Genomic DNA, 26,734 nt, shown 5'->3' with positions numbered 1-26,734 from the left:
GCTAAAGGCTCGAACCCCTTGTTTCCACACACATGGTGCTCTCCTTCCAGGGGAACTTGGCCGGATTGGCTCTTCCTCAGGGAGGACCTCTCCCCTGCGCCTCCTTTGTTAGGACCCTGGCAACTGTTTACCTTTCGTGTTTGGCATGCCTTCATTTGGCACCGACTGCGTGTGGACTCAGAGCTGAGCATCCGTGATCTCACAGAGTCCCCCCGCCCCTCAGGCAGCGTAGGCAGCATAGGCCCATCTCACAGATGAGGGACTGAGGCCCAGAGAGGTGCTGTGACTCACCTGGACTCACACGTGGAACTGAGGCCCGGCTCTGGCCCAGCTTCCAGGAGCCAGCAAGCCTGTCTCCGGCCCGGTCTCACTGCCGTGTCTCTCTTCCCTGACCTTCTCTGCAGTACATCTTTGATGTCAAGAAGCCAGAAGATGAAGTGCTGATCTGCATCCAGCAGCGGCCCAAACAGTCTACCCGCCGGGATGGCAAGGGTGAAAATCTGGCCATTGGCTTTGACATCTACAAGGTGAGGCCAGCTGGGACCCCTGCTCTGGGTGAGGAGAGCGAGGGAGCTGGATTTTAGGCCACCTTGGCGTGGGGGAGAACACTCTAGAATACTCTGGCCACTGACCTCATCCCTGCCATTCTGGCCACAATGGCCGATGCCATGGGCATGCTGTGGCGTGAGCCCTATTTGGAATACCCACAGAGGCCCAGCCTGCCTGGGGTCAGTGGCCATGGGAGCCCTCAGCCTGATTTCCTCCTGCCACAGACCCACTGGCTATTTGGTGGATGGGAAGGTGGTCAGGGCCAGGCCCTGGGAGGCCCCTGCTGCTCCCTCCCTCAGGCCTCTGGGTCCCCCTGAGGTGGAGGCCTTGCTGGGCCCTGGGAGGAAGGATCTTGGGCAGAGCCAGCTGGGCTTGCCGCTGGCCGCTCCCCCTGGCCTGGGACCCGAGGCCCTCCTCGTGTTGCGACACCTGGTATGTGATGGCACTTGGCATAGCGGGATGCCACGGGCCTGCCAGACACCGAGAACCTCGGGAAATCACGTGGACGTGCTGGGCACGTGGTCGGAGTTGAGCCCCTGCATTTGAGGCGCTCAGTCCCATCATGACACTTTGTTCGTGTCCTTGGGTTGGTACATCCATTGCGTGCTGAGGTGTTGTGACTTTGACATGTCGTGACCTAAAGTGACATGGCTGTAGCTTATCATGCCACTCGTTCCAGGAGTTGTCTGGCATGTCCTGGCAGCTGGTGATGTCATCTCCTGGCCACGTGCTGTGTTGTGGGCAGATAGTGACACGGACGCTGTTACCAGGGGGCTGCCCGTTGCCCCCCTCCTCCTAACGGCTTTACTGAGATATAACTCACATACTACGCAGTTCACTCATTTAAAGTGTGCAGTGACCTTTAGCACATTGTAGGGTCGTGCGGCTGTCACCAGTCGATTCTAGAACGTTTTCATCACCCCAGAAGGGAAGCTCGCACCCTTTAGCCGGCACCGCTCAGTGCCGTCCGGCTCCCCGCCACCGTCCACCCCCGAGCCTTAGGCAAGCACTCGTCTACTGCTGTCTCTTTACTTGCCTTTTCTGGGCATTTTGTGTAAATGGATCAGGTCGCTCTTCTCACGGCAGCGAGGGCGCGATGTGTGACGGAGGTGGGGGGACCGGGGGCTCCGTGTGGACCAGCCTCCCCGCTCCCCGCAGGTGGAGGAGAACCGTGAGTACCGCATGCACGGTCTGCAGCACAGGGCCGCCAGCTCTATCTACATCAACTCGCGCAGCGTCTTCCTGCGGACGGACCAGCCCGAGGGCCGCTATGTCATCATCCCCACCACCTTCGAGCCAGGCCACACTGGCGAGTTCCTCCTCCGGGTCTTCACTGACGTGCCCTCCAACTGCCGGTGCGTAGGGGGCTGGCTCAGGGCCGGGGCTGGAAGGGCCGGATTCCATAGCAGGCTGACCCGGAATCTGCGGAGACGTTGAGGGTCTGCCCGAGGCGTGGAGCCCAGACTTCCAGCCTCCCTGGGCTGACGTGAGCACCCACGTCCTTCCCCTCCTTCCCCTGCTCCTCTGTCCCAGCCTCTCTCGGCTACATAAAGGGGCAGTATTTCATATGTGCATAGCACTTCACAGTTTACAAAGCTTTCGCTCTCTTCGTTTGCTTTTCCTGAACCCCAAGCGGGGGCCTGACCTTTCCATTTTACAGATCAGAATTGGGGATCGAGGTTTGGGGTGGGGGTGGTTTCCAAGGTCACGACCCCAGTGGTGGAGTTGGCCTAGGCGGACTGCTAGAGCCATCCCCTCCCTGCTGGGGTGCAGGCCCCGTGAGCCCCCACACTGTCCTCCTACCCTGGTAGTCAGCCCCGATTCAGTGCTCCTTGCACACAGTGCAGACCTGGGAGGCAGCACGTGTGGTGGGCTCTGGGGACCTGGGTCCTGCCGGCCCAGGCTCCACCTCTGTCCAGCTGTGGGACAAATCCCTTCTCCCATTGATCCCAGCTTCGTAATCTGTAAAATGGGTGTGATCACCCAGGGCTTTGGGAAGATTACAGATAATACCTGTAACATCCCAGCAGGGGGCTTGGCACACAGTGGGTGATCAGTAAGTTGCTTTTTCTCTCCGGGAGGACGGGGCTCCCTGCAGTAGAGAGAGAGCAGCAGGAAGCCCGTGGTGGTTTGCCCAGGATGAGCAGCGTCTGGACTACATACTGCTCCCCTCCCCTGCCCTCTTCTCCAACCCCCTCACCTTCCATCTCCCTGGCCCCCTCCACCACCTCACCCCTCTCCTCCTCTGCCCTGTACCAGGGAGCTGCGCCTAGATGAGCCTCCCCGCTCCTGCTGGAGCTCCTTGTGCGGCTACCCACAGCAGGTGACCCAGGTGCACATCCTAGGGGCTACCGGTCTCAAGGACTCCTCGACGGGTGAGCTCGCCTGGGGAAAGCTCTGGGACCCACCTCCCCAAGGAGCTGGCCCATGCCCCCTCCCCACTGCTCAGCAACAGACACCCAGCCTCCCGAGCTCTCTTGCTCTCACTGAATGAGCAGACCTTTCCTCACATCCACTCGGGACCCAGCCTTGGAATGAAACTGGGTACGTAGAGAGGACCGGGCTCTGCTGCCTGCTTTTGGGCAGCTTCCCGTGGGGTGGGGCAGTCCGACACAGGGACAGACAGCTGGGAGGCAGGGCTTACAAAAGGCTCCCTGGAGGAGGTGGCCTTTCTCCAGGCTGAGGCGGCATTAAGATATGAAGCCCGATAAGGCGGGATAGGGAAGAAAAGTGCTCTGGGCAGGGGGAACAGCATGGAGGCCAGAGATGACCAGTCTGCCCCCTCCTGTCTCTGGAAGTTAGGAAGGGAGTCAGGCTGTGCTGTCCCTTCTGAATATATGAACTCCGTCCTCTGCTTTGGGAAGGGGAATCACCTCCCAGACTTCTGTCCCACTGGGTTCTGCCCCAGGCCCCATCATCACCCCGTGGCCCACTCAATTTCTCTAGGGGCCAATTCTTATGTGATCATTAAGTGTGAAGGGGACAAAGTCCGCTCAGCGGTGCAGAAAGGTACCTCCACCCCCGAGTACAACGTGAAAGGCATCTTCTACCGCAAGAAGCCAGGCCAGCCCATCACAGTCCAGGTGAGCCCCACCGTCCTGAGGGTCTCCCCTGGACCCCCTGCCTGATGTTTTCCCACTCATGGCGGCTGGGCCCAGGGTGGCAGAGCTTTTGTTGGGGACCCAGGAACACTGAATTCTGGTTCCCACTCTGTCCCTGACATGGTATGCATGGCCTTGGGAATTCTCTTGCCGGCCCTTCCTCGTGCCCCAGAGTGCCCCCTGTGGGGTGAGTTGTATTAGATGGTGTGATTTTGAGACACAGTAGGGTTAGTCTCCTGGCTGGGGGCAGTGGTCATCTCTGCCAGCTTTGTCCCCATGGCTTGGGAGTTGTTCCTTAAATCCCACTGGAAGTGGGTCCACCTGGAGAGGTTGCACCATGGTGGCATATAGTGGGGGTGGCTGTTTCCCCAGAGCAAGGGGCCAGAAAGCCACGGTCCTGGACTTGGGCTTTCTTCCCTTCTCAGGCCAAGGTGGCCCGTGGATGTTGATTTTGGGCTCATTAGTGGGAAGTCTTCTGTCCTCCCGGCACAGGCCGGGGCCTCCCCGGGGGGGTGGAAACCATCAGTAAACAAATGCCCAGGTACCCTGGGGAAGCCACTGTAGGATTTCCAAGTTTTCCTAACACTGGGCCTCACTGGATCAAATCACAGACCCATAGCTGTTGGGGCTGAAAGGACTCTTAGGGGCCGTTGATCCAACCCTCGTATTAAACGTGGGGAAATCACTTGTCCAAGGTTACCTAAGGTCAGTGGCAGAACTAATAGTAACAGACTAGACTGTATATGGAAGGGAGTTTGACAGATGGGAGGAAGCCTGAGGCTCCGGAAGGGGACGGCCTTGCCCAGGGTTCACGGTGAGGCAGAGGCAATGCAGGGCTCCTCTTAGCCAAGGCTTGCACTGCAAGAAAGGGGTTCAGGGCCCTGCCACCAGCACCCCACAGACCTATACTCCTGCTCTTAAAGATGCCCCCCCCCCCCGCCCAAACCTTGTCTCCTCCCAGATCTGGAACCACCGAGTCCTGAAGGACGAATTCCTGGGCCAGGTGCACCTGAAGGCCGACCCGGATGACCTCCAGGCCCTGCACACCCTCCACCTCCAGGACCGCAGCAGCCGGCAGCCCAGCGACCTGCCAGGCACGGTTGCTGTATGTGTCTTCAGTAGCACGTCCCTCACGGCCGTCTGACCCCTGTCCCTCTGCCTGGCCTCCACAGTTTTACCGCCATCTGCATGTCCCCAGCCAGGCCAGGGACTAGCCTGGGAGCCAGGACACTGGGGGCCTTTTCCCAGCTTTTCCGCTGACTTGCTGTGTGACCTTGGGAGGCCTCTGCCCCTCTCAGGGCCTCAGTGTCCCAAGGACCCCGAAGCATTCCCTTCTCATGGAGGAGTCTTCCTGCCTGAGATTTACAGTAGCTCTTCCGACCCCAGCTGTCACCACTGCTAAGGGACTCTATCCGTTGAAAACGTTTTCTCAAGGCCCTGCTGTCTGCCGACGGAGTGCCAACCTGTCACTTGTTTACACAGGACCTTTCACGTCCCCAGGCCCCACTCTTGCCCCTTGTGTCCCGGACCCGCCCCCGTGTCCCAGACTTTGCTTTCTCTGTCACCTACACCTGGTTTTCTAGCCACCTTGAAAGGACTCTTGGGTGTTGCCGGGTTTCTGCTTAGGCTGGAATTAGGAAAATGTGCAAGTGACAGTCATTCATTCTCTACTCCTGCCCACTTGCCCATTCATGTATTTATTCAACAGAGATTTGCCAAATGAATAAATGATGCCCATGAGACGCCCGCTGGAGCTGGGGCCCTCCCTGCAGCTCTGGGAGACCTGGCATCCACCCGGGGCCTCACCCCTGCCCGGGTCCTCTCAGAGGTCGACGCCCAGACACGGCTGCGGCCTCACCCCAGGTTCCGATTTCACGCCTAGCCTCTGGGTGAAGGCCCCTAGTGGGATGGTGTCATCTTCCTGCCTCCACTGCCTTCATGTCAGGAGGACACCCCCCTTGGGTCGGCCAGGAGGGTGTGGCGGGCATGGGGACCTGAGGGGAGGCACATGCTTTCAGGCCCCCCCTCTGCTGCAAGACCTGGGCTTTTCCTGGGAGGAGGCCTGGGGTGGCAGTCTCAGGCCCACTGGGCTCAGATCACTTCTTGGGCTTGGCAGGAGACCGGTAAATCCGTCACCTGACCAGAGGCCCCTCTTCCAACATTCCCTGCAAAATGCAGCCCTCCTCTTGCTGCCTGGACCAAAACGTTCCTTTAGTCCTCAATGTTTTATATTCTTTAGTGTTAATCAATCTTAACCAGGGGTTTTTAAAGGAAAACTGAAAGCCTGAACCCCTTTTTTCATCTTAAACTCCAATTCCTGTGGTTCCCCTGATTTTATTTTCATTCTGCTGGGGGAGGGGGTGAGGAGAAGTCACGTCTTCTCAGAGGAGGCCTGCAGGTGGGTGAATAAGAGGGTATTTTTTTTTACTTGGACGTATCGCAAGCCGGCACCACCCGTGTTCTTGGTGAGCGTTGGCGCCATGACCTGTTTCGGGTCCCTTCTGTGCCCTTGCCTGGCTCCAGACTGGGCACCATAAATGAAAAAGCCCAGGTGGTTCAAGAACAAGAATTCCTGTGGCCTTGCTGGGAATTCCTTTTGGGCACCCGAATGTTTGGCTCCAGATCTGGCTGTTTGCTGCAGTGTCCTGGCTGGAGGTGCTGGATTCTTGACTTTGCCTCCTCACTCTGTGGCCAGCTCTCCTCCTGTGCCCTGGTCCCCAGGCCGCACAAGGGGCCGGGAACTGAACAAGGAAGACAAGAGGATTCCTTCTCGAAAAGCTGGGACTTGCCCTCGAGAACCTGGGCCTGGGGCTGGGACATGACCACATGACCAGGAGCAAGTCCCTGAAACCTCCTGTGCCTCGATTTCCCTTCTGCAAAGTGGGGCTAATGGTTCTTGTTCGTCAGCACTCTCGCTAACAAGTGCTGAATAAGGGCAAAACCGTACCCTTTATGTATCTCTGTATGCGTGCACACTATATCCTCTCATGTAATCACTTCCCAGTGTCTTTTTCAAGTGAAGGTTCCCAAGTTGGGGTGGAGACGTGAGGGCCAGCCTGGGGCTTCTGGGGCCGGAACGTGGGTCTTTGCTCAGCCATGCCCCCTTGGGCTAGGGGGCAAACCAGGATCAATTGGCGGGCCTATGTGGGCTTCAGTCTGAGGATTGGGCACTGCCTCTTCCCCCCCAGAACGGGTTTGGCAGCCCTCTCCTTGCTTCCTGCCCCGCTGAGTGGGCCAGGCTGGCTCCTGGCTGTGCAAATGTCCCTCCCTGACCCCTGGGCGGGTGAGGATAGATTTCTTCCAGGCTGGGACTGGAGGGTGGGTGGGGAGAGCAATTGCTCTGCTCACCTGATGCACCCTTCAGCCCGTGGGGCCCACGGAGTCCCCATTTGCATCTGGGCAGGGCCTCTGGTCCATACCGCCCGGATGTGGGCTTTACTCCCCTCGGGGCCTACCGTGGGGTCAGGAGTGGATACCTGTTCTGTTCTCAGAATAAACATTACTACAGTCCCAGAAAGACTTTCTTGTATCTGTCTGTCCCTCTGGGGATGAGGGACAATGGAGGGAATATTCCCAGGCTTAGGTAGGTGACTGCCCTCTGGTCAAGAGGCTCGTGAGGGAGGACTTGAGAGTTAACAGCTGAGGCTGGGCCCCACTGCTTGCCCGGTGCATCTGTGGGCAGAGGTCATTGGGATCATTCCATCATTGCTTCAGCTGGCCTCATCCCAAGCCCTGTCCCGGGCACTGGGGATGCAGGGAAGCAGCCACAATCCCATCCATTGGGCAGTCTACAAACTAGCGGGGAAGGCCAACGGGAACACTCCAGTCCTAACAAATGGCACCCAGCGAGTGACTGGTAAGGCAGTGGGAGTTCTGGGAGCTTCCAGCCTACCTGGGAGGGCAGGTCGAGGCCCCGATGCAAGTGGGAAATGGACGGAGGGAGACAGCCACAGGAAGAGGACCTGGGTTTGTGGGGCACAGGCGGATGTGGGAGGCTGTTGAGAGGAAGATGCTGGCAGCTCCAGTCGGGGTTAGGGGCTGGGGAGAAATAGTGGACAGAGCTCAGTGATGACTGGGGTGGAGTGGGGAGTGAGGGGAGATGAATTAAGGCCAATTTGTAGGCTTCTCGACAGGACTGCGAGCAAAGGACATTGTGAATTCTGAGCCCCGCTTAGCAGACTAGATGATAGTGGGTGCTGAATACACTGTTGCTGTTACGTCAACTGGAGATCACTGCGGACCTCTCCACTCCGTACCACGCTGGGCCCGTCCTCGCAGATCAGGCCTGCATTCTGCCTCAGTGTTCCTCTGGGGGGGGCTCAGTTTTCCCATCTGCAGGCTGACAGCCTGGGAGGCTCCGCAAGAGAGCTGACTGGGGGAGTGGTGGGTAGCAAGTGTCAATGGCAGGTGCTCCCCCAGAAGTGGGGGCGGCGACCTGCAGCAGCTCCTGTTGGGGCCCCCTGGCCAAGCCTCTAGCAGCCGGCTACCTGTAAGGGTCAGGAAGACGGAGTCAGAATCCTGGTGCTGCCTTCCCTCACTGCTCCAGACGGGGGCGCTCTGGAGGGCAGCGGTGCCCGTGCCCAGCAGGTGGCGCACTCGGGCCTCCCGCCCCAGTTGCGGACACACCTCCGACACACCTCAGTTATAGAGGATGGGGATCTCAAGGAGTGCCTCCCTCTGCCGAAGCCGAAGTTCCCCCTAGAGAGGCGTGCACTGATGGGGCAGCTGCCACGTGGCAGGAAGCAAAGGATGGTGACAAGCACCTGCCAGGTCTCAGCAAGGAGTCGTCGATGTTACCCTTTGCCAGTGCTCGTAACATTTTGTGTGCTCCTCCTGTTCATGTCCAGCCCCCACTTGTAAGTCACATTATTTTACTTCAATGCGTCCCTGGAATAGACAGGGCTTCTCCAAGTCAGTTGATTTGAAAGAAAGGTTCCTGGGTGATTATGGACAAGACCTGCCCACCCCCAGAACAGGCTGTGAGGACAGTGTTGAAGTGAAGAGCTTGAGGGGTTGCATCTGAGGGGAGCCCTGGGGAAGTGGATCTGGGGTTGTGTGTGTATGGGGACTGGGGAGAAAGGGCCAGAACATGGGGCTTGCGACCTCCTGCCGGGGCCCTGCCCTGCCAGGTCCCTTCCTCTCAAGACTGTCAAACAGCCATTTACAGAGAAGAAAACAGCTTGGTGGAGGGCAGGCAGGTGCCAAGACTCAGCAAATCAGTGACCAGGTCAGGATTAAGAGGTTTTCTGCCCACGTGCTGGGAGCAGGTGGTGTTACCGCATATAAGAGCAGGCAGCTGAAGCTGGGCTGGGTGGTTTTTGCCTGAGTCTCGCACGGCTCAGCGGCACAGCGGAGGGAGTCCAGGGCCCCCGGCTCCCCACTGGGCAGTACAGCCTGCCTCCTACGCTGATGTCACGGCACCCAGGTCTCGGAGGCCTCTCCGACTCCGCCTCCTGAGGGAAGGTTCCGGAGCAGGGCGTGGGGAGGGCAGCAGTGCCGCTGGACAGCCGTCCTGGCCGGGAAAGGAAAGGAGAGGCTGAGAGGCAGACAAGACAGTCACACGGTGAAAACCTGACACATCCAGAGAGACACCCCCCCCCGCCCCCCCACCCACGGAGTGACTGGCCTTGGAGCAAGACAGAGGAAGAGGGGACGTGTGTCTGCATATTGTCCCAGACTCGTGACCCCAGCTCTTGAGCTCTTCGTGCAGGTGGCAGCTGTGTGCGGTCCGGTGAGCAGCTGAGAGTGGGGAGCTGGGACCCCGGTAAGCATGGACTATACCCACTGTCCTGGGCACTGGGAGAAGGGGGATCCCGGGCTTGGGCCAGCCTGGAACACCTGCCCCCATAGCCATTCACTCCTGGTCTGGCCTCCTGCCACCTTTGGGATTCCAGCCACAGTAGCCACTGAATGAAACTGTCCTGAGCCTGGACAGATGGAGGCTCGTAGCCTGGAGAAAGGAAGAATCAAGGGGCATGGCATCCAGTGAATTGTCTGTGACCAGGGCCGGGGCACCAGGGCAAATTACCGGAGTGGCAAAGAGAGAGAGAGAGTCTCTTTTGGCCTCTGATACTTCCTTTATCTCTTTCTTTCTTTCTTTCTTTCACTTTTTTTTTTGTTTGTTTTTTAATTTGAGAGAGTGAGAACAAGTGTGCAAGCAGGGGAAGGGCAGAGAGAGGGAGAAAGAGAATCCCAAGCAGTCTCCATGCTCATTGTGAGCCCAACGCCGGGTTCAATCTCACAACCGTGAGATCAGGACCCGAGCCAAAATCACGAGTCAGATCCTTAACCAACGGAGCTACTCAGGTGCCCCTCTTTTTCTCTCTTTGAGTAAGTGACTTCCTTCCTCTTGTGCCTCAAGCTTCCCATCTGTGAAAGGGGAATAGGAAGCCCTACCACCCAGGGTTGTTGTGGGAACAAGGTAAAGTCGGGCACGGGCATAAACTATAACTACAGTTTTGTTTTCCCTCTTGTCAAGTCAAAAAGCAGTCAACTTAAATGTGGATTAGTTCTTCTTTTTAGGAAAAGTTGATCCTGTAGCTTTTTTTTCTTAGGTGTGGCCATTAAATTCCATGTTCTTGCCACCCGTCCACCTTCCAGAGCCCTGAAGGCCCTGGCCCTCCCCAGCTCCCGAGGCTCACACTGGTGCAGGAGGCCAGGGCGAGGCTAGGCAGCCTCTACAGATGCGGCTCCCCATGGCAGCTGCCTGCCGGCCCTTGTTGAATCGCCTTCCCTGCCAGCCGGGCTGGGTGCAGGTCTCCAGAAGGACCACGCGCCTGCTGTGTTCCAGAGCTCTGGGGCAGGGGTCAGGGCTCAGGTGTCAGGCAGTGTCCTGGGCAGAGGATCAAATGCCCCAGTGCCTCTGAATGGGCCTTGTGAAAAATTGATGCTCGCCCTGGGGGGCAGGTTGGGGGCCAGAGTGGCCTCACACGGGGCCTGTGGCTGGGGCTGCCGCGGATCACCACGCTTGGTCCCACAGTTCCTTCCTGGGCCTGGCGCTGGCCTTGTGCTGTGTGAGGCAGTGGCTGAGCCCGCCCCCAGCCCTGGATCAACCCCCAACTTTGGGGGGAGAGAGGTGGGGACAGACCCAGACCTGATAACATAATGCATATAGTCAGGGCTGGATAGACAGGAACATCAGGACTCTTGGCAGCCTGGGGGGTGGTCAGCAAAGGCTTCCTGGAGGAGGTACTGTCTGAACTGAGCCATGAAGTGTAGGTGGGAATTTACTAGTCGGAATTCCAGGCAGAGGGGTCAGTGTATGCAAAGGCCAGGAGGTATGAAAAGGGTTGGCATATTTCAGGAGTTGTGGGTGCTGAGGATGGCCTAGGTGCAGGGACAGGGAAGGAAGAAAGCAGTGAGAGGCAAGACTAAGACATCAGGAGCCACATGGTGCTGGGTCTTAAAAGCCAGCCTGGGGGGCTTAGAGCCCCCATCCTAAAAGCAGGGCATGCGTGAGCAGGTAACACTTAGCCGGTGACCCTCCCCTCGGGCCAGGCTGCTCCCATCACCCAAACTGCTCGGGCAGCCCTCAGCTGGGAGGCTGGAAATCAAGTCCTATTCCTGAACTTCCCCTGCCCTGCCGTGTGACTTTGGCAAGTTTTGGTCCCTCTCTAAATCCCTTTGCCCATATGTCCAGGGGAGGGGGCTCCTAGGAGCCCTTTAGAAATCTCTGAATGACTGTAACCAAGAGAAGAGCTCAGCTGCTCTGGGCAGTGGAGCTGGTGACGGCGGCTGAGGCTCAGGTCACGCAGGCTGGGCTGTGGCCAGAGGGAGAGATGCCAGAGAGGGAGTGTTCCCCAGGGGGAGGAGTAGCTGAGGCTTTGGGAAGAGCCCAGGTGACCCCAGCCAGGCTCAAGGCTGCCAGGGCTGGCTTTCTCAGACACTTCACATGGTCTCTCCCTCTGCAGAACTGTATCTGGCCAGGCAGGAAGCAAGAGCATCTGACAAAGGACATGGTGATTCTTCAGCAGGTGAGTGTTCCCGGCACCCCCATTGACCTTCATCTTTCTACGCCAGGAAGAACGCTGTTGGGTGACTCATCCTCCCCCATCCCATATTCTCCCATCCATATGGTTAATGGTAGGGCACCCTCCCCAATACTTTCTCTTAGAAACCTCCTATCTATGCTTCAAAACCCAGCTGTGAAACTCCCTGACTCTCGCAGGCCCAGTCTAGAACTGCTCCCTCTGATGTGTCTGCTGGGGCTTCCCTTTCTCACTACACTCACCCTACTGGATAGAGATTACTTATTTACGTACATCTCCGAGTTCCCAGGCATGTGCAAAGGCCCAAATGTGGGAAAGCCTTTGGGGACAGAATAGGAAGTTGGTCAGTCTGTGAAGCCAGACCAGGAAGGGTCTTGAGCCTGAGTGGGGAGCAGTGAGTGGGGGATGACCCGGTGGGAGCTGGAGCTCCTGGGAGTAATATGGAGAGAAACAGAGGTGTTGTGCCCGGCTGAGTCCTCCAGGGCCACAATGGTCCCTGACCCTCAGCCCTTCCCCGTGATCAGCCTGAGGCTCTAATGAGCTCTTGGTCTCCAGAGCCAGGAATGTGGGCCCTGAGCCAGGTCGGTCTGGCACCAAGCCCTAGGGCTGGTGGGAGTGTGTGCCTCGGGGGCTTGGCCAGCAGCTCCACATCCTCCAGGCCCGTCAGAGGCCAGCGGGCAGCTTTGTCCTGCAGCCGTGTGTGTGTGTGTGTGTGTGTGTGTGTGTGTGTGTGTGTGTAAGAGTAGTCAGGTTTCTGGTTTCCAGCAGGGAGAATCCGAATAGATGGTCTTCCAGCAATAGCACTGCTAGGAATTTATCCAAGGGATACAGGAGTTCTGATGCATAGGGGCACTTGTACCCCAATGTTTATAGCCGCACTTTCAACAATAGCCAAATTGTGGAAAAAGCCTAAATGTCCATCAACTGATGAATGGATAAAGAAGAGGTGGTTTATATATACAATGGAATACTACGTGGCAATGAGAAAGAATGAAATATGGCCCTTTGTAGCAACGTGGATGGAACTGGAGAGTGTGATGCTAAGTGAAAGAAGCCATACAGAGAAAGACAGATACCATATGTTTTCACTCTTATGTGGATCCTGAGAAACTTAACAGAAGACCATGGGGGAGGGGGAGGGGAAAAAGAAAAAAAAGAGGTTAGAGTGGGAGAGAGCCAAAGCATAAGAGACTCTTAAAAACTGAGAACAAACTGAGGGCTAATAGGGGGTGGGAGGGAGGGGGAGGGTGGGTGATGGGTATTGAAGGGCATCTTTTGGGATGAGCACTGGGTGTTGTATGGAAACCAATTTGACAATAAATTTCATATATTAAAAAAAAAAAAAAAAAAAAGAATAGATGGTCTTCCATCCCAGGGCTGGAGGAGACCCCCTCTAGAGCCCCTTGGCTTAACAGCCTGTTCAAAGGCCTGCCCGCCATGGCCAGAGCCAACAAGAGAAGGAAAGTCATTGTCTCTGAGCATTTGCTGGTGCCAGGGCCTTGACTGCAGGCAGCGCTGGGTGGGCGGGGGCATTTACAGTCCCCAGAGGGGCGGACTGGGCCACCCACAGCTCCCAGGGGGATTCTCCCTTAGGAAGCTTGTGAGGCAGGCCTTGGGCTGACCGCGCCCCCTCCCCCATTGCTCTCTGAGTGCTGGCTGATCGTCCCCTGTGGGAGAAGGTGTTGGCAGGTAAATGCCGGCTCTGCCCACCCCTCACACAGAGAGTACATTTCTGTTACTGCTTTGCTCCCGAGAAGGGTCCCAGCTCTGGCATCCAGCCAGCTATGCAGGCCCACGGGCACAGCCCACCCACCTGGGCTCCAGTTTGGGCTTCACTTTTGATGAGCGGACAGACTTGGGGCATGTTCTTGGGCCTTCCTGAGCCTCCATTTCCTCACCTGTAAAACGAGGGGTGGGGGGAAACCCTCTTTCCTCGGATGGCTGTTGCGAAGATAAAATGCAACATGCTGCTTCCTTCACCTGCCTCTCAAGCCCTCCTCTCTCCTCCCTTCCTCCTGCCTCTCCCTCCCATCCTGAGAGACCCCGGTTCTCTCTCCCCCATCAGGTCTGCCTGCCCTGAGCACTTCGCTTCCCGTTTTCCTGGCTGCCTTCTCCTCAGGCCTTCAGGTGGCCGCTGTTCCCTTCTGGAGGCTTCCCTGCTCTGCCCACGGTAGAGTCTGATCATACTCCATCTTTTTCTTCGGCTTACCTGAGGCCTCCAGGTGAGCCTGGAAGTGGGGGGCAGCCCTCGTCCTGCTCCCCACGGTCTCCTCAGCCCCTCAGCCCTGGCACCAGCCCACTCAGATGAGGCTGTACGCTAAAGAAGGAATGACTGTTAGGACACCCTCACTTGGTCTGAGGAGCTAGGCAGACAGTGGTGCCCACCTCAGAGGAAAGCTTGAGAAAGAAATGTCCCGGTGCATATACAATGCATATACAATGCTTAGTGTGACGGAAGCGTGCTCAGGGATGGTTAGCCGCCATGACGACAGCTACCAATGAGATCATGTTGGTAGTGTTCCTGTGCATGAGAATTCCCTGTTTCTCTCTCTCTCTCTCTCTCTCTCTCTCTCTCTCTCTCTCTCTCTCTCTCGCTTTATTTGGTACAAAAATCTCAGACCTTGAAGGGCATGATGGATCTTTCCCCATGTGGGAAAGATCGGTGACCGAGATTTGTTCCTCCCTCTCTTCCTCCATCATCCCAGCCGTTCTGAGACCCCATAGGGTCCCAGGTACAGGAAACCTCTTTATAAACATGGGAGAAGAATCCAAATTTCTTTACTCATGCAAACATTTATGTTTTGAGGGTTCTAATCCTTCAAAAGTAGCATCCACACTGGTCCCAGTACGTGCCGGGCAGTCTCTATATGTGATCTCCTTTTATTGGCATAAGACAATGAGGGTAGGGATTGTCCTGTCCATGTCACAGGTGAAGAAACTGAAGCCCAGAGAGGGCCATTTAGATATAAGCTGGGACACGTCAGGACAGGGAAGGGAGCCACCAAAGTGAGAGGGTGGCAGGCAGGAGAGGAGACCCTAAGAGGGGGCTGCTGTGCAGGGTGTATGGGTGTGATACAAGGAACAGGCACAGGACTTGGGGAAGGAGAGTTCAGACTGCCCTGTGGGGTGGCATTTGCAGAACACAGGCTCTTTCCTAGGGACCCTGAGGAGGTCTGGGCAGACCCGTCGTGTGGATTGGGGTGGGGGTGCCTGGAGATTCCTGGCATATCAGAAGCTGCCTCCCCTCCAGCCGCGTTCTCACACACCCACCCAGCAACGTGGCACTGAGCCCATTCTCTGTACCAGGCTAGGCACAAAGGATGCAGAGATAAATTGCTCCCTGTTCCGGAGCAGTTACCAGACTGCAGTGGGAGGTGGCTTGAAACATGGCAAGGGCACCTTTGAGCGGAACTGTTACAGCAGGAGTCCTGGGGTGGAGTGGGGGTGGTGGGGAACCTGGGGAGGGGGGAGGCTTTTGCCCTGCCTCTGATGGTGGATGCGGTGGGGGGCGGCACCAGGGAAGGTGCTGAGGCTGTTGCAGTAGCCCCTCGCATACAGATGGGGGACTGAAGTCTCTGGAGGGGGGGGTGGGGGGATAGGCCCAGGTTGCAAAGCCAGCTGGTGCTTGCAAGAACCCAGAGATGTGTGGTGCACATGACACTCTTTTAAGGACCTCAGGGAGGGCTGCCATGCTTCAATATGATACAATTTCCGGCTCCCTGGTGGATCCCGAGTAGGGACTGAATGTACTTTGCCCGGATTCATAAGCACAGGGAGGTTTGAAGATAAATTTGTGGGCTGTTGATAACAGTTGGATTGACCCTTTTATTAGAATATAATGTCCTGCTTTGTCTCTTACAACAATGTTCTAATGATTTCAAGTCTATTTTGTCTGATGCTCTAGCCACCCCAGCTCTTTTTTGGTTCCTGTTTGCATGGAATATATTTTTCTATCTTTTCACCTTTAATCTCTTTGTGTTTTTGGATCTGAAGTGAGTCTTCTGTAGATAGCATATAGTTGGATCATGGGTTTTTTTGTTTGTTTTTTTTTTTTTAGCCTATGCTGCCAACCTTTACCTTTTTTTGTTTAATTTTTTTAAACAGTTATTTATTTTTGAGACAGGGAGAGACTGAGTGTGAGCAGGGAAGGGGCAGAGAGAGAGGGAGACACAGACTCTGAAGTAGGCTCCAGGCTCTGAGCTATCAGCACAGAGCCCAACATGGGACTTGAACTCACAAACCGTGAGATCATAACCTGATCCAAACTCAGATGCCCAACTGACTGAGCCACCCAGGTGCTCCCAACCTCTGCCTTTTAATTGAAGGGTTTAATTTGTTTCCATATAAAGACTTTTGCCATTTTGTTATGTTTTCCTATAGGCCCTTTCTCCCCCTCTCCCCCACCCCTTGGATTCCTCTATTACTGCCTTCTTTTGTGTTTGATTTTTCCCCCCCAGTGTACTCTTTTGATTCCCTTATCATTTCCATACATATATATTCTAGTGGTTACCCTGGGGGTATACGATTAATATCTTAAATTTCTAACAGTCTAGTGGTAGTTAATAACAACTTAGCTTCAATGGTACATAAAAATGCTGCTTTTGTACAGCTCTGTCACCCTTTTTTTTTCGTACTGCTACTGTCAGAAATTACATCTTTATACATGGTCTGCCCATTCACATAGATTTATAATTATTGTTTTAAGCATTTGTCTTTTAAATCATATAGGGGAAAAAAAGGAGTTACCAACCAAAATAACAATAATGCTGGCTTAAAAAATTTTTTTTGTATTTATTTTTGAGAGCAAGAGAGACAGAGTGCAAATGGGGGAGGGCCAGAGAGAGAGGGAAACACAGAATCTGAGGCAGGCTCCAGGCGCTGAGCTGTCAGCACAGAGCCCGACGAGGGGCTTAAACCCAGGAACCGCAAGATCATGACCTGAGCTGAAGTTGGGAGCTTAACCGACTAAGGCACCCAGGCGCCCCATGCTGAGTTTTATATTTGCCTGTGTAAATATACTTTTGTAAAATTACCTTTATTGGAGTTCTCTATTTCTTTGCTTTGAGTTACTGTCGAGTGCCCATTAGTTTTAGCCTGAAAAGACTCCTTTTAGCATTTCTTGTAGGCAGGTCTACTAGCAACAAGCTCCCTCAGCTTTTGTTTACTTGAGAATGTCTTAGTTTCTCTGTCGTTTCCGAAGGATGGTTTGGCCAGATAATGAATTTTTTTAAATTTTAATTCCAGAGTAGTTAACATGCAGTGCTATATTAGTTTCAGGTGTATGACATTATGATCCAACAATTGCATATGTTTCTTGGTGCGCATCAGGATAAGTGTACTTTTTTTTTTTTATTTTTAAAAAAAAAATTTTTTTTTCAACGTTTATTTATTTTTGGGACAGATAGAGACAGAGCATGAACGGGGGAGGGGCAGAGAGAGAGGGAGACACAGAATCGGAAACAGGCTCCAGGCTCTGAGCCATCAGCCCAGAGCCCGACGCGGGGCTCGAACTCACGGACCGCGAGATCGCGACCTGGCTGAAGTCGGACGCTTAACCGACTGCGCCACCCAGGCGCCCCAGGATAAGTGTACTTTTAATCCCCGTCACCTATTTCACCCCTACCCCTACCCCCCTCCCTGCCCTCTGGTAACAATCACTTTGCTCTCTATAATTAAGTGTCTGTTTCTTGGTTTGTTTCTTCCCCGCCCCCCCCCTTATTCATTTGTTTCTTAAATCCCACATATGAAAGCATATGGTGTTTGTCTTTTCTGATGGACTTATTTTGCTTAGCAGTATACTCTCTAGATCCATCCATCTTGCTGTGAATGGCAAGATTTCATTCTTTTCTTTGTGGCTAATATTCCATTGTGTTGTGTGTACATTTATATATACACACATATATGTATACATACACACACCCCATCTTTATTCCTCTATTGATAGACACTTGGGATGCTCCCATAGTTTGGCTATCTTAAATAATACTGTAGTAAACATAGGAATGCATGTATCCCTTCAAATTGGTATTTTTGTATTCTCTGAGGATTGGTATTTTCGTATTCTTTGAGGAAATCGCTGGTAGTGTGACTACTGGATCATAGGGAAGTACTATTTTCACTTGAGGAACCTCCATACTGTCTTCCACAGTGGCTGCACCAGTTTGCATTCCCTCCAACAGTGCATGCGGGTTCCTTTTTCTCCACATCCTCGCCAACGCTTGTTTCTTGTGTTTTTGATATTAGCCATTCTGACAGGCGTGAGGTGATAGCTCATTATGGTTTTGATTTGCATCTCCCTGATGATGAGTGATGTTGAGCATCTTTTCATGTCTGTTGGCTGTCTGGATATCTCCTTTGGAGAAATGTCTGTTCATCTTTTCTGCCCATTTTTTTTATCGGGTTTTGATTTGGGTTTTGGTGTTGAGTTGTATAGGTTCTTTAAATATTTCGGATACTAACTCTTTGTTGGATATGTCCTTAGCAAATATCTTCTCCCATTCTATAGGTTGCCTTTTAGTTCTGTTGGTTATTACCAGATATTGAATTCTTACATTTGTTTTTCCTTTCCGTACTTTAAATATATCATCTCACTGCCTTCTGGCTTCCATGATTTCTGTTGAGAAATCAGCTATTATTCATATTGAAGATCCTTTGTATGCAGCGAGTCTCTCTTATTTTGTCTTTTGACCATTTGATTTTTAATGCATCTCAATGTGGGTCTTTTTTCTTTCTTTGTGGTGCAGAAAATTTTTATTTTGATGTGCCAATAGTTGATTTTTGCTTTTGTTTCCCTTGCCTCAGGAGACCTATCTAGAAAGATGTTGCTATGACCAATGTCAAATAAATTATGGCCTGGGATCTCTTCTAGGATTCTTGTGGTTTTAGGTCTCACATTTAGGTCCTGAATGCATTTCGAGTTGATTTTTGTGTGTGGTGTAAGAAAGTGGTCCAATTCCATTCTTTTTCCTGTGGCTGTCCAATTTTCCCAACACCATTTGTTGAAGAGACCACCTTTCCCCATTACATATTCTTTCCTTGTCAAAGATTAATTGACCATATAATTATGGGTTTATTTCTGGGCTTTCTATCCTGTTCTATTGACGTGTCTATTTCTGTGCCAGTAGCATACTGTTTTGGCCACGACAGCTTTGTAATATAACCTGAAGTCTAGAATTAGGATACCTTCATCGCTTCTCGGCCTTTTGGCTAAGATCAAGTGTAGAATTGGGATCCCTCCAGTTTTCTCTTTTTCCCAGGTGCTTTGGCTATTGGGGTCTTTTGTGGTTCCATACAAATTTTAGGATTGTTCTAGTTCTGTGAAAAATGCTGTTGGTATTTTAATAGGGATTGCATTAAACGTGTAGATTGCTTTGGGCAGTACTGACATTTTATGACAATATCTGTTCTTCAAATTCATGAGTATGGAATGTTTTTCCATTTCTTTGCACTGTCTTTAACTTCCTTCATCAGCGTTTTATAGTTTTCAGAGTACAGGTCTTTCACCTTCTTGGTTAAGTTTATTCTTAGGTATTTTATTATTCTGGGTGCAATTGTAAAAGGGATTGTTTTCTTAATTTCTCTTGTTGCTGCTTCATTGTTGTTGTTGTATAGAAAGGCAACAGATTTCTGTATTGATTTTTGTACTCTGCGACCTTACTGGATTCATTTTTCAGTTCTAGTAGTTTTTTTGGTAGAGTCTTTGGGGTTTTCTATATACGGTATCACGCCGTCTCCAAATTGTGACAATTTTACCTCTTCCTTGGCAATTCGGGTGCCTTTTATTTTTGTGGTTGTTGTTGTCTGATGGTTATGGCCGGGACTCAATGTGGTTCTTTTTGAGTTCATCCTACTTGGAATTTATTGATCTATTTGGCTGTAGATTTGTATCTTTCATCAAGTTTGGGAAGTTTTTGACCATTATTTCTTCACATATTGTTTTTGCCTCTTTCTCTTGTCCTCTCCTTGCATACATGAAATGTATGATGATGATTCCCATCATGCACATGTTGGGCCACCTAATGTCACACAGGTTTCTCGGGTTCTGCTCATTTTTCCTAGTCCTTTTTTTTTTTCTTCCTGTCCCCCAGACTGGATAATCTAATGAACCTATCTTCAAGTTTACTGATTCTTCCTTCTCCCTGTTCAAATCTGCTGTTGAATGTCTCTAGTGAATTTTTCATATAGGCTATTGCACTTTTCAACTGCTAATGTTGTATTTGGTCACTTTTAATCATTTTTACCTCTTTATGGATACTCTGTATTTGGTGAGATGTTCTGGTTTCCCTCTGTTCTTTGAGTATACTTCATATAGTTGATAAAAACCTTTGTCTATGAAGTCCAATGTCTGAGCTTCCTCAGGGAAAGTTTCTATTGTTTGCTTTTTACCTATGAATGGGCCATACTTGTTTCTTTGCATGCCTCATAATCTTTGGTTGAAAACTGAACATTTAAAAAATAATGTGATGGGGCGCCTGGGTGGCTTGGTTGGGTGTCCAACTTTGGCTCAGGTGATGATCTCATGACTTGTGGGTTCGAGCCCCGCGTCAGGCTGTGTGCTGACAGCTCAGAGTCTGGAGCCTGCTTCAGATTCTGTGTCCTTCTCTCGCCCTGCCCCTCCCCCACTCGTGCTCTGTCTCTCTGTCACTCTCTCTCAAGAATAAGTAAAACACCAAAAAAAATTTTTAAACGTAATGTGATATCTCTGGAAGTCTGATTCTTCTCTCTCCCTCTGTCTCCAGTGTCTTGTTGCTTCTTGTGAGTTATAGTTTTGTTTAATGACCTTTCAAAACTATCTTTATGAAGAGTGTATTCTTTGTTGTGTGTGGTCACTGAAGTTTTGAAAACTCCTAGAGCCAAAAACACAACAAAATTACTTTCAGTCCTGCAGCTGGGCTGTGTGTGTGTGTGTGTGTGTGTGTGTGTGTGTGCGTGCGCGCGCGCGCACGCTGGGCATGCCTTCAATGCTTAGGCCTTAGGCAGATCACTTCCTGTCTAAATGGAGCTTGAGGGTCAGTTTGAAGTGAGAGCTTAGGGTGTTCTTGGGCTTTTTCTGAACGTTCTTCCAACCCTCCACATGAGGTGTTCTAGATTCCCCACTGTATACAAGAGCTTTTCAAAACCCCTATTCCCCTGGCTTTCCTGCAGGCTTTTTGGAGTGTCTATTGTTTGTTCCAACTGACTATTTCCATGCTTCTCCCTCCCCCCACCCCACCTCACCCCACATAGCAGTGGTCTCGTTGATTGGTCTCTGAATGTTTTTGACCAAAACCCTCCCTACCTATTCCTCCACCCTGCGGGGAGTTCCAAGCTAGAGAAATAAAGGCAAGCCCTTGGCATTATTCCTTTAGGGAGCTCCCAGACTTGTTAGAAGAACCATAATTCTTAGATAAGGGGTCTGTTCTGCCCCGTCAGGCCCTAAGATCCCACACCAGGGATACAGGCTTCCATCTTCAAGATTGCCACAGAGAGGTGCAGGGGGAGGGGAGGTTAAAACCCCACAAAGTTCTCCTGCTGGGTTTCAGCCACCTTTCTCTTTAGTAAATGTTCGGTTGGTTACTATAAACATTTGATGATTTTCCAGGGTTCTAGTATTGTTGATTCTGACCATTTTTACCACATTTTTTCGTATTTTTGTAAAGGGATGAGTTCTTGAGTTTCTTCTTTGCCATTTTCCCTGACGTCACTTGCTCGTGACAGTTGGCACAGTTACTAAATGGAAGCTTTTTGTCCCACCTTGCTGTCAATTGTTGGGTAGTCCCTCCACCCCCGCTGAACATCAGTCTCCCCATCTGGCCAGAGCTGGACTGGATGGGGGGGTATGGCGGGGTGAGGGCAGCACCATGCGTTTGTGTGAGGCACTAAGGAAGTACAGAAAAGAGGGTAGTGGAGAGGGGATATTAAGGACAGGTGGCCCAAGTCTCTGTGGAGCCTGGGTGGCCGGGTGGCAGAAGGGAAGAGGATCGTGAGGTGAAGCATTTCTGGCAGAGGGCTCGGCACAAGCAAAGGTGAGGAGGGGTGCCTGGATGGCTCTGTCAGTTAAGCGACTCTTGATCTCAGGTCTCGATCTCAGGGTTGTGAGTTCAAGCCCCATGTTGGAACTTAAAAAAAAAAAAAAAAAAAAAAAAAAGTGAGAATAGGGAGACCCTATCCTGTGTGTTCAGGGAAGCAGGAGATGAGGCTGGAACAGCAGTGAGCCCTGGTTCTGGGAGAGGATCTGCTGATGCCAGAGTGGGTCACAGGGGTATCAGACTTACTTCCCAGACCTGGTGTGCAGGCTGCCTGCGGGGAAGGGGCCCAATCCCAGGCTTCAGCTAGGGGTGGCCTGGGTGCATGGGGTTGAGCAGTGGCTCTGGGCCAGGCAGGGCCAGGCTCTGAGTACTTGCTGGGTCTCCCTGAGGGGGCCTCTCTCCATTCACCAGACCTGATTTACCATCTCTTCCTTCTTCCCTCTGCTTCTCTGTGATGTGCTCTTCCCTCTCATGTCTGCCTGAGATCATCATAACGCCCAGGTACCACCCCTAACGTGACTTGCTCAGTTAATAAGAACCAACACTCATGCGGCCTTTTTTTTTTTTTTTTTTTTTTTTTAAACAGGAACCAATCTGAGTGAGTTACACACATAAACATTTTCAATCCTCATAAGCAACTCATGAGGTACTGTTATCTTGTCATCCCACAGATGTGGAAACAAAGGCACATACAGGTTGAGGAACTTGCCCAAGGTTACACGGCTTGAGGGGCCTAGCCAGGGTTGAACCTAAGCCATCTGGGTCCCGAGTCCAACAGCTTAGTGGCCAGGCTATCCTGTCTCTCCAGGACTAATCCATCCCTCATCTGGTGGCACTATCCTTATCTGGGTCTGGATCTGGTCCATTCCCAGGCCTGGACTTACGAGGATGGTGTCCCCTAAGCTTTAGTCTGAGCCTGTGAAGCCCGGGTAAATGGACAAATGGAAGGATGCCTGGAAACCTATCCCCCGGCACCGTCCTGTGTCTGAAGGGCCCTTCTCCCATGGACTCCTGTGGGTGGGTGGGCAGGGGTACATGTGCTTATTCTGTGCTTGACTGGGGGAAGGATCCCTCCTAAGGGCACAGTCCCTGGGAGGGCATAGGAAGTAGATGGGAATCGCTACAGTCCATCAGCTTTGTGTGGGGTGGCAGAGGGCTGGGTCCCTGAGGCCCGGATAGGGGGTTGGGGTAGAAGGAAGCCCAGATCCAGTGGGGCAGCTCTGAGTTCTGTGTGAGGCATCCCTGTCTCCTTCCTTGCCATTCCCCCTTCTCCCTGCCGTGTTTTTGTGGGACAGTTAGGCTTCCAGGATTCTAGATAATGCCAAGGGCCAAATATGGGAACAGTAGGGCTTGAAGAGAGAGGAGAAAGGGGAGGAAGAAAACAGAAGTTAAGAAGAGGGGAGAAGGAGTGGAAGCAGAGTCCCAGGGCCTGTGCATGCTGGACAGGATGGTGGCTCACCGCCCAGCATGGACCCAAGCCAGGTGCCCAGTCCCACGTGGCTGCCAGGACATAGGAGCCCAGCTTGGTGCCCACTGTCCTGGAGAACCAGGGGACACCCTTCCCAGGTGCCTCCTCTGCCTTCTGCAGATTACCAGCTGGCTGGCCTCCAAGCTGGGTGAGGAAGACCAGAGACAGACTGTTCGGAAGCTTTTCTCCCCTAAGTCCCACATCCCTACCCTTAGGAAGAGTTTTACCTGCCCTCCCTTTCCAGAGGTAGCCAGTGAGCTAGTAGGCTCTCTCAGGCACCTTCCCGTCCGTCTTAAAAATTATGAAGTTCATTGCGTTCTACTCCATAACGTCCCCACGTTCCTTTCCAAAGAAAACCTACAGATTGAGTTTCCAGGTGCCCGGTGGATGCTAAGGTCCGCAGCTCGGTGCTGCGGCGCTACACGCTGCGGTCTCGGTGAAGCCGGCTGCGAATCCCCCCACAGTGATGAGGTGTTGGGGGTCCCGAGGAGACGGGCCAGGGCCAGGGCGGTGCGCGCGCCCCCTCCCTGTTCCCGCGGGCGTCACCTAAGCCGCCGTTGCCATGGGCACGCAGCAGATGGCCGGGTTTAGGGTTCCCGGCGGCGGTGCGCACGGGATTAGGTGAATTAGGGAGCCGGAGCGGAGCCGCCGCCAGACTGACCGCGCCATGGAGCCCCCTGCCGACCCCGCGGAGCCCTCCGATCCCGCCGACCCCTCCGACCCCTCCGACCGCGCCCAGGCGCGCGCCAAGCCGCAGGGCAAGTGGGCGCTGGTTCGCAGCCTGAACCATGCGTTGAAGACCTATGCGGTCCTGCCGGTGAGGCCTGCGCGGGGAGGGGGAGGTTGCACCCTGGGAATCCCGCCCCGTGCCTCTGTTTCCCCGCCTGGCAGAAACGGGATGAGCGGCAATGGGTGGCAGAGACCAGGGTGTGTGCAGACAGACCCCCTCCCCACCCCCACCCGGCGCCTCATGCCTTCCCTGACTCCCAGAGTGAACTTGGCCCCAGCCGCCCCTCCTTGCGTCGGGAGCTTTTGCACATCACAAATGGGAATGTGGGTTCAAGGTGAAGTCTCTAGTGGGGCGCCTGTCACAGTGGAGTGGTATGAGTGGGACCGGGTTCAGGCGTGAGTGCCTGGAATCTGGGGACAAGAAGGGCTGGTGATGTAAGACTGGGGCCCAATGCCCCTTTCCTCTCCTTCCCCTTCCTGTACCACCCCCCCCCCCCCAAATCTCCTTTCTTTTCCCTCTTCCTTCCCTCACCTTGTTTTTGGTTCAGGCTGCTCTGCAGATGCTCAGAGTCTTTATCAGTCACTGATTTGATGAGTGACTGTGGCCAAGTTCCTTTGTCTCTTTGGGCCTCAGTTTCCTCATCTGTAAAATGAAGACTTTCAACCCACCTGCATTCTGATGCCCCAAGAACTTTTCCTGGGACCAGGAACTTCTCCTCTCAGACAGGTTCTCAGGCCTCACAATTCTCCCTGAGGCCAGTTGGCTGCCATTTTCTCCTTTTTCCTCCAGTTGAGACCTAGAGCAGAGGAAAAGTTAAGCCACTGCCCTCCTTGTGACAGTCCTTGGTTAGGAGAGTTCTAGTTGCCTCTGTTTCCTGTAGGCCTGAGCTCTCTGCTCAGCCTCTCTGAGCCCCCATTTCCCACTCACATGAAGTCTTTTATTTCCAGTTCTCCTCTGTTCCCGGAGTGGGGCATATCTTCCGTGTGCCAGGCTCTGTGCTGGGTTGGGGGCAACCTCTGACCCCCAGCTGAAACCCTTAGCTTGCCCCTTGGCCCACAAGCCATCCAAGACCAGGGATCCTGTCAGTGTTTTCCTGTTTTGCTCACAAAACTGGGTTCAGAGAGCTGTCCAGAATGAGTCCTGGATTCGGAATTTGTCAGACTTGGGCTTCATTCCGGGTTTTACTACAAAACAGCTGGGTGAATTTGGACAAGCGTCTTGACCTCTATGAGGAGATGAAGTGGAAATGGAATCTTCTGCCTGAGGGCTGTCAGTGAGATAATCACAGGGAAGCATCTCACTTCCTACCTGGCCCGTTGTGGGTGTATTGTGAGTTAGCATGGGGCAATGTCCTGGCCAGCCTGGCCGCCAGCGGTTAGTGTCTGTCTGTCTGTCTGTCTGTCTTGGTCTCTTTCTTTCTCATGCTATACATTCTGCATTCTTTCTCACACACCCTCTGTCACATGCTCTCTCTCTTACATACACACACACTCTCCCATCGAGAGACAAATTCTGTTTTTCTGTGTTAGACTCTGACTCTAGGGAGTCACAGAGGAGACAGACCCAGCCCGGTCCTCGGGGGCTGCATGCTAGTGGCAAAGGGTCACACAGATGGCGGTCACCCCAAGTGGTGCTGGCCCCGGGGCCTGGAGGGATGCCTCCGTTCTCCACACAACAGCCAGAGCGAGGTTTTGAAAATGTAAATTCATCATGCCATTCTCTGGCTTAAACCCTCAGTGGCTCTTTGTCATACCTAAAAGAAAGTCCAATTCCTGTCTGTGGTTATGCCCTGTACAATCTGGTACCTGCCCACGTTCCCCTCACATCCTCCCCTCCTCTGTCTAGAGGCACGCTGCCTTTCCCATCTGTTTATGGCTCTGTCCCCAGAGCTGGAAAGGGACCGACCCGCAGTGGGCTCTCAGTAAATAAGAGCTGAATCAATGAATGCGTTCTTCGGGGGTTGGGGGGCGGGGGAGAAGGAGGGGAGGCGGGGAGGGGTTGGAAGGGCTGGTATTTGCTCTGGGTCTGGACAGACAGGTGGCGTCCTCTCAGTGCAAAGGTGGGAGGGGTAGCGGGCAGGTGGAGAAGAGCGGTGTGAGCCAGTGTGGCAGGTGGTCCTCGGCCTGGAATTCAGAGCTTCTGAGGGGTGTGTCAGGAAGCGCAGTTTGGGTGTGGGACGGGAGGGGTACACGGGGTGCCCCACGGGAAGCAGCCAGGCAGCCCCAGCAGGCACACCGCACTCCCACACCGTAGATGCTCAGGAAACACGTGCGTTCTCCTCTCCAGAGCCCGTCTAATTTTTCCTCCTTTTTCTGGGAGGAAGCTGGGGTTTGGAGCTAACCTGTCTCTGACGCGCGTAACCTCCCACGAAGCAGCAGCCGTGGCCAAGAAATAGTTGATTCCAATGGGGACGAACAGGAGGAGTCTGGAGCAGTGAGGAGTTGGACTTGGGACTCGCTGAGCCCACCCCCTGAGGCATGTGGAAACTGAGGCTCAAGTCAGGCAGCGCCTTGTCCGTGGCCCAGCTGAGCAAGCCTAGCTTCCCAACTCCCAGGCCACGTGGTTTCCACGGGGCCATCCCCACAGGTGAGGTTCACTGTCCTGTTTCATCAGCGGTTCTATTCCTAACTGCTGCTTGGTAAGTTACAGAGGGTCTGTGTTCTCTCACCCTCCTGGGGAATCCTCTTATTCGGATTAGAATCAAATCTAACTTTTACCTGCAGGCCAGTGAGAGTTGATGGTGCTGGAGCTTGACCACCTCTGTGACTGCCATTGTCCAGCCCAGTCATTCTCCACCCTCGGTGTGCCTGGCCCCTTCGCCGTCCTCCCCGCCATCTGCAGCGATCGATTGTGTGAATGCGTTTGCTCAGTTGTTTGTCTTCTGTCTCCTC

General features: G+C 53.3%; 2 protein-coding genes across 7 annotated transcripts in view; both read left to right on the top strand.

Moving 5' to 3' along the window:
* CAPN5 (calpain 5) overlaps window positions 1-7,163 on the top strand; it is a 52,193-nt gene extending 45,030 nt beyond the window's left edge. For all 3 annotated transcript variants that reach the window (XM_045483894.1, XM_045483893.1, XM_045483895.1), the window contains exons 9-13: window positions 405-527; window positions 1,708-1,904; window positions 2,809-2,924; window positions 3,496-3,632; window positions 4,612-7,163. In XM_045483894.1, the coding sequence (XP_045339850.1) occupies window positions 405-527; window positions 1,708-1,904; window positions 2,809-2,924; window positions 3,496-3,632; window positions 4,612-4,794 (756 nt within the window). In that variant the 3' untranslated portion in view covers window positions 4,795-7,163. The remainder of the gene's footprint in view (window positions 1-404; window positions 528-1,707; window positions 1,905-2,808; window positions 2,925-3,495; window positions 3,633-4,611) is intronic.
* Window positions 7,164-8,969: 1,806 nt separating this feature from the next.
* The window catches only part of MYO7A (myosin VIIA), an 84,568-nt gene continuing 66,803 nt past the window's right edge, over window positions 8,970-26,734 (top strand). Inside the window, exons 1-2 of one of the 4 annotated variants that reach the window (XM_045483892.1) lie at window positions 8,970-9,414; window positions 11,561-11,623. In XM_045483892.1, coding sequence (XP_045339848.1) covers window positions 11,606-11,623 — 18 coding nt within the window. In that variant the 5' untranslated portion in view covers window positions 8,970-9,414; window positions 11,561-11,605. Of the gene's footprint in view, window positions 9,415-11,560; window positions 11,624-23,723; window positions 23,931-26,734 lie in introns of those variants that run through there. The other 3 variants (XM_045483889.1, XM_045483890.1, XM_045483891.1) reach the window with 3 other exon arrangements.

This window comes from Leopardus geoffroyi, chromosome D1, assembly GCF_018350155.1.
Source record: "Leopardus geoffroyi isolate Oge1 chromosome D1, O.geoffroyi_Oge1_pat1.0, whole genome shotgun sequence".
Lineage (NCBI taxonomy): Eukaryota > Metazoa > Chordata > Mammalia > Carnivora > Felidae > Leopardus > Leopardus geoffroyi.
Note: the sequence above shows the minus strand (reverse complement) of the source record. Positions and strands in the feature narration are given on the sequence as shown.